Below are 7566 nucleotides of genomic sequence, written 5' to 3' on the forward strand. Positions count from 1 at the left end.
TGTAGCTTAGTAGGTCCTGTATAAAAATATTACATTAAGAGAGTTTAAAAAAGTTGAAAACACTTGGCACTTTTATTGATCAAAATATGATAAATTTCCAAATAATACTCTGAACATATACAGATTTTTCATATTTTTTGTAGGGAATATAAAACCTCAAACAAAGCTGCATATGAAAGCCTTAGGTATCAGCTGTAACACAAAAAAGATTGAAAAAGTTTCATCGAGTACATATTGAGATATAATGTTTTAAGAATGTGTTCAAAAATCTTATAAGTTTTACTAAAAGTTCTATAACTTTCTGAAAACTTATTCGATCTTGCTCAAAATTTTACCAATGGAGCTTCAATATATGGTTCATGATTGGTCAAAGTTTCAACGTTTTTGATTGACGTATAAAAAAAATAAAAACATTTGAATGCAAAATTATTTTGACCAAAAAATTGCTGTACGGACAATTGTTTGATACACTGTACAAATCAAAAGATAGAAATTTTGTATGTTCGGCAAAGTTGTTTCTAGTGAAATTGTCTACAACTTCTCTAAACAAACATATTTTTTTGGTTTACAAATGAAAAAGATAGAAATCGTTTCTCACTTTTAGGGGGATTGATCACAAAACTGATTTTTCCATAAATTAGGGCTTATTTTATAGAAAAACTTTGCCGAAGACACCAAAGATCAAAAATCATGTTTTCATGGTCAAAACAATTTCGATCACGTTTTTGGGCCATTCGCAACAGTGTGCTGTGGTCCGATTTCCAACAAGAGGTAATAAACTAAAGAGTACGAATGTCGCTGGCGTCGCTGCCGCAACATCTTTTGCCGGCGGAGATATAAGTGTCGAAGTAAAAAAGTTTGCGGTTTGATAGATAGATACTGGACATGTTTGCGAACGTGTATTGTACACATTGCTGCAATATGATCCGTACTTTTTATTTGATTGAAGGTACTTTCTTAATTAAGGTGAAACGGGACGCCGTGTTATTTTTCCTATCTTGCCTCTCTTTCTAACAATTTGCCTCGCGATTTTGAAGATGGTAATCTCGAGTTCTATCGCACTGAAGATGCTGAAAAACAATCAGCATATGCACTGCAAGTGAGCATACACAGTGATAGGTTTTTGTTGCAAAATATGAAGTAGAATCTGAGATTACCATCTTAGTAGCAACAGAGCAATGGCGGATATTTCCCCGACCGTCCCGTCCGCCCTTAATAAACATATATCATCTCCTTCTCCTCTTCCAACGTTACAAAACACTAATACACCTTTTTTTTCTTATTTTTCTTCTCCGAGCGTTTCTGTCAGCTCGTGTTTCGGACCAGTAGTGATTAGACTATATGCCCATATGTCCATAAATCTATCAAACTACAGCTGCTAATGCCGCCATCGTTGCTGCCGCTGCTGTCGTTACAGCTGCCTTCACTGTTATTGCATGCGTTGCAGCTGCCGTCGTTGTTGCTGCTACTGCGGCCGTTCCTGCTGTGGCCGTCGTTGCTGCTGCCGCAGTTCCGGCCGCCGCCGCAGTTCCTACTGCTGCTGTTGTTGCTGTTGTTGCTGTCGCTGCTATTATCGCTGCTCCAGCAACCTCTCCCAGGCCACACAATCCTAACGCTATCAATCCTACCCCAACAACCGTCGCCGTCATGTTGGTTTCTGCAGGCCGCTCGTACATTACCTGTGCCGTCTTTGCACACTTCTCTCGATTTTTTCTTTTCTCGGATGCTGCTTTTTCCTTGGTTTTCCTTGCTTTGGAACGTTTGCTACATCGAGCTGCACCAGCATCACCAGGATCTTCATAATCATCTCTTATGAAGTGGTTATCTTTATGTTCGGTGCAGTGTTGCTTCGTTCTTAGTATGAATTCCTCGGCTTTTGATGGCTTCAACAACTTGTTTTTATCCTTTTTTCTGATGCAATCCCGAGCATCATGGAGCGCATGAATGACATCATAAGTCACTAGCTGACCGTCGACGAATTCCTGTCTGTTTACTTTGTTTTCGTTGAAAATTGCGTCATCGATTTTCTTTTGCTTGTGATCGATCCAATATTGCAGAACTGCGGTATAGGCTTGTCTACAGATTTCAGCAATTGAAGTAGCTGTGATTGTGTCCGGTAGAGTAATTACTGTTGCATTTTTATTCCTGCGTTGAAGTTGGGTGTTGATCTTCTCAACAAGTTTCTTCAATTTCGCCAATGAATAGTTTTGTACGACAGTTGGTGGATTTTGATTGAAATCTATCACTTCCAACAGACTTATTAGATCACCTTGTATCAAGTCGATGTCTTGCCCCACACCGCCCCACATATTTGCCCATATCTCCACGAGTTGAGTGTATCCAAGGAGAGTCGTTAGGTATTCATACAAGACCGGGTGTGAATGCTTCATTGCTTCTACTCTCGCGGATATCTGCATTCTCGTGACATGTGCAGCATGCAGGTAGGGATCAGCACTGTTTCGATCTTGCTGTAGACTTGCACCTGTGCACAAAACTTCATCTCGAGGTATTCCCATGGATTCGGAACAGTATTGAATTATGCCAGCCATAAGGAATATGGCTTCAAACCGGTCCACTAAATGTCTCGTTGGTAGGGTCTTCGTGAATAGAATTCGACCTTCTACGGCTAGGAGGCAAACCACCATAGACCCCGCCCTGCAGAAGTGTTTGGTGTTTGCCGAGTTGGATGTGTCGTCGAATATCCGGATTGGTTTCGATGCAGTCAGCTAGCTGCCGGCGAAATTCAGGCCCAGTGACATCCGTAAGCTGTGGAATCACCCGGACCAACGCATCATAGAGACAATTGTTGTCTTCGGACGTATCGTGCGAACTTTGGTCCTCTTCCGGCAATCCACGGAGCTGGTAGTGGTTATCGCGAAGTACCAAGTCGATCACCAAGCCGTCATCTCCGGAACTGTTTTGCAATGTACCGAATCTGTATGGCGTTGATCCGTCTACATGTACGTTGATCAACAAAGTCGGGATGTTGATGTTCAACGCTTTCAGCACCTCTGGTACGGCTCGAACACACGTCAAATCCATTGGAACGCCTTGCCGCACCACATCAGCGAACTGCGATGGATCGGTGGTAGTTGCCAGGACCGATACCTGCATGGTGTTGCGCTGTTCAATCATTGAGGTCGTCTGTGAAAATAAAGATATGATACAGTTGGTCATACGAGTCTGATGTAGCCATTTTTTAAAACAATCCCGAGCAGGTTACTGTTAGCACTTTTCTGGCTCTAAGCTGAATTTGTGCGAACATTCGATTTAAGCCATTACTTTCTTCTGAAGATTTTAGGGTGGGGTCACCCTTGGAACTACGCATCAACACTTTGGAAATCGCATTTTTCACTTTTTAAATGGGCATCGTTGGTTTCCATTTACGCGTTAATCTTTAGGTAAATCTCATTTTTCCCCTCACCGTTCTGATCCCGCTTACCATCAACATTTTGCCGGAATTCTATTTCGCCAAGCGAAACTACGCCAAGTTAAGTGAACACTCGAACTCGCACAGACAGACTGAGACTGACTCACCCCCGCGATGTGTATTTTCAGCCGGCCGCGGCCGAGCAGCGCCGCTCGTCAGAATCGTTCGCCGCTAACTGAAACTCGTCCCGTTTTCAGCGATGATTTCGCATCGCATCGCCCAGTCGGACGTGTTGAGAAAGATAAGCAGCAGTAGCACATCCATCCACAGGCTACGGCACTTGCGAGTGGAGTCGTTTTAGTTGAAACTGTTGCGTCCAGTTAGCGAAGGTATACGGTAGGCGATAGCGTACATGTGCAGAATGGCCGGCGCTGTGTGGTGTTGCGCGAACGATTCCAAGAAGCTATAAGAAAAAGTCATTCTACGTCAAATGGAGTAATTATGGCCGGCTCGATAAACGTGAAGTATCTCAACAAAATTTTCGTCCAATTATAAATTTCATGATTTTCATCATGACTGCACTAAATCCTATTGTTTAATGCTTTAACTTTATGGTGTTATGGCTTCAGCCTGGCACACTTTAAACAAATGCTGAAACACATAACAAGATCATAACAAAACTATGACAACTTATTGTGTGTTCGAAATAATAATAAGACAGACAGACAGACAGACAGACAGACAGACAGACAGACAGACAGACAGACAGACAGACAGACAGACAGACAGACAGACAGACAGACAGACAGACAGACAGACAGACAGACAGACAGACAGACAGACAGACAGACAGACAGACAGACAGACAGACAGACAGACAGACAGACAGACAGACAGACAGACAGACAGACAGACAGACAGACAGACAGACAGACAGACAGACAGACAGACAGACAGACAGACAGACAGACAGACAGACAGACAGACAGACAGACAGACAGACAGACAGACAGACAGACAGACAGACAGACAGACAGACAGACAGACAGACAGACAGACAGACAGACAGACAGACAGACAGACAGACAGACAGACAGACAGACAGACAGACAGACAGACAGACAGACAGACAGACAGACAGACAGACAGACAGACAGACAGACAGACAGACAGACAGACAGACAGACAGACAGACAGACAGACAGACAGACAGACAGACAGACAGACAGACAGACAGACAGACAGACAGACAGACAGACAGACAGACAGACAGACAGACAGACAGACAGACAGACAGACAGACAGACAGACAGACAGACAGACAGACAGACAGACAGACAGACAGACAGACAGACAGACAGACAGACAGACAGACAGACAGACAGACAGACAGACAGACAGACAAGGGGCAGCACGGGGCAGCAGGGACTAAAGTCCTGGGGCCTGACGCACCCCCCCCTTGCGAGTCAGCCGCGTAGTCGCCGGCTAAGAATAGGACTACTAACCCCAATTCAAGGTGTCAAGCGACCCGTGCTGAGGAATGAGTGATCGAGGGGGTGAAAAAGATGCTCGATCTTTAACGGAGCCTGTGGGGTACCTGGGCACCCCCCCACAGTAAGCTGTCCCTTACCGCGTTAATGCAGGGCTCTGGCGTGGTGGACATTCTTTCCCGTGCTACTCGTGGGATTTAATCATGAAGTCAAATAAAAATCAGAATCTAGGTGGAAATAGTGGTGGGATCAACCCCTTCGCAAGAAGCGGGTTGATGAGATCTCCGACAAGGAGAAGTGAGGAGATAGGCGCTGGGAGTTGCGTACGCAGCTCAAGCGTGGGTGCTCCAGTCCACTTCCCGGCAAGCCAGCCGGTGGAGGTTATGGACGGAGCGTGGTTGTTGAGGGCCGTCAACCGAGGATCCAAAGGACGGTCCGCAATAGAGGTGGCTGAGCAGCAGCTTGGCAAAATCATCGACTTTGCGTCCACTAAGTCGAACATAAGCAAGGACCTGAAAACGGCCTTGCTTCGACTTAGGGCGTCGATCGACGATGCCAAGCAGGAGCACGCGGCACTCGCGTTGCTGACTGCTGCAGCAGCGGAGCCTGCAAATGAGAAAGTGCCGAAGTTTACCCAAACGGAGGCCTTCTCCTTCGCAGGAAGTCCGAATAAGGCGGAAGCGACTGCTCGCGACAAACGGGGCAAGCAATCGCAGAAGCGGGCGAGGCAACCGTCAGGCGAGGAGCTGTCTGGCGGTGCCCGCAAGGCCAGGCGAATCATTACCCCGAAAGTCGGTAATAATGCTGGAAGGTCGGACCCCAGCCAGGGTTCCCGGAAAGCTGGGAAGGGTGGGCCTGAAAAGGCTGGCCCGTCCCGGAACGATGGGAACAAGGGGTTGCGACCGCTAGTGGGCCCTCAACAGCCACAGAGTAGGGCGATCCAAGGGGAGGACCCCCCTTGGACGAAGGTAGAGCGGAAGAGGAAGAAGAAGGCGAATCCGCAGGTAGTAGCGCAGGACGCCAAGCCAAGGCGTAGGAGGGCAGGTGCCAAGCGCGAGAAAGGCGACGCTATCGTCATCAAGACGGAACAGTCCAAGTACTCGGACGTCTTGAAGATGATGCGAAGCGAAGCCAAGCTTGAGGGTCTTGGAGCCGACGTACGCAGTATTAGACGTACTCGTACGGGCGAGATGATCCTGGAGCTGAAGCGCCAGAAGGAGCACAAGGGCGCCGCCTATAAGAGGCTGGCAGAAGAGGTCCTTGGTGAGGGTGTGCAGGTGAGGGCTCTGACACATGAGGCGACTCTGAAGGTCAAGGACATCGATGAGATCACCGAAGTGGAAGAGCTCGTCACGGCACTGCGGCAACAGTGCGATGTGCAGGTGGCCGCCGCAGCCGTTAAGCTACGGAAAGGGCCAGCAGGGACACAGATAGCTTTGGTTCAGCTACCTGTGGCGGACGTAAAAAAGTCCGTTAAAGTAGGGAGCATAAAGGTGGGTTGGTGTGTATGTCACCTGACATTCCACGAGCCACCAGAGGTTTGCTTCAGGTGTCTGGAACCAGGACACAAGTCGTGGGACTGCAAAGGCCCCGACAGGCGCAAACTGTGCAGGCGATGCGGCGCTGAAGGTCATAAGGCCCAAAGCTGCACGAGTCCGCCCATCTGCATGATCTGTATCGGGAAATCCTCGAACAACAGACATCCGATGGGTGGCCCAAGGTGCCCGGCCTTCAAGAAAGCCGCAGTGAACAACAAATCACAGTGCAGGTAACGCAGCTGAACCTGAACCACTGTGATGCGGCTCAGCAACTGCTTTGTCAGGCAGTTTCTGAGTGGGAGACGGATATCGCCATCATATCGGACCCATACCGAGTACCCGCCGGCAACGGCAACTGGGTCGCGGATGGGACCAGAAAAATGGCGGCGATATGGACGACGGGTAAATACCCCGTTCAGGAGTTGGTGTCTACTACCTATGAGGGCTTCGTGGTCGCCAAAGTAAACGGGGTCTTCTTCTGTAGCTGTTATGCGCCTCCGCGGTGGCCGATCGAGCAGTTCACGCAAATGCTGGACCGCTTAACGACCGTGCTAACAGGGCGAAGGCCGGTGGTAATAGCGGGCGACTGGGCCGTGGAATGGGGAAGCCGTTTCACGAACCAGCGGGGTCAGATCCTGCTAGAAACACTGGCCATCTTAGATGTCGACGAGAGGTGTGATGGCTCCTACAGAGCAATCTCCAGAGATGTTGGAGGGGATCATTGGAGGACTTTTTCCGCGTCATGATCCTAGTCCTTGGCCTCCTTTCGTAGGACAGCCGGGGACTGGGGCTGGCGATGAGGAGAGGGTCACCGATGTGGAACTTGCGGGGATAGCTAAGTCCCTTAGCGTAGGTAAGGCCCCAGGTCCGGACGGAGTTCCGAACCTGGCCTTAAAAGTAGCTATTGCAGAGGCTCCCGAGATGTTCAGGTCTGCTATGCAGAAATGCCTGGACGAGGGAGTTTTCCCAGAAGCTTGGAAGAGGCAGAGCCTGGTACTATTGCCAAAGGCGGGGAAACCACCCGGAGACCCGTCGGCATATAGACCAATATGCTTGATTGACACGGCGGGGAAGGTGCTCGAAAAGATCATCCTCAATAGAATGTTGCGGTTCACCGAGGGCGAAAATGGTCTTTCGAGTAACCAGTACGGCTTCCGGAAGGGGAGGT

General features: G+C 48.5%; 1 protein-coding gene across 2 annotated transcripts; it reads right to left on the reverse strand.

Moving 5' to 3' along the window:
• Window positions 1–864: 864 nt before the first annotated feature.
• Window positions 865–3656, reverse strand: LOC134283933 (uncharacterized). 2 transcript variants are annotated; one of them, XM_062844643.1, is made up of 2 exons: window positions 3538–3656; window positions 865–3144 (listed from the first exon to the last, which is right to left on the reverse strand). In XM_062844643.1, exon 2 carries the CDS (start codon window positions 3133–3135, stop codon window positions 2563–2565), a length of 573 nt encoding a protein of 190 aa, XP_062700627.1. In that variant the 5' UTR covers window positions 3136–3144; window positions 3538–3656; the 3' UTR covers window positions 865–2562. The 2 variants fall into 2 exon arrangements, with proteins under 2 accessions (XP_062700627.1, XP_062700626.1); XM_062844642.1 differs by having other exon boundaries at window positions 3443–3599.
• Window positions 3657–7566: the final 3910 nt, after the last annotated feature.

The sequence above is a fragment of the Aedes albopictus genome, chromosome 1 (assembly GCF_035046485.1).
Source record: "Aedes albopictus strain Foshan chromosome 1, AalbF5, whole genome shotgun sequence".
NCBI lineage: Eukaryota > Metazoa > Arthropoda > Insecta > Diptera > Culicidae > Aedes > Aedes albopictus.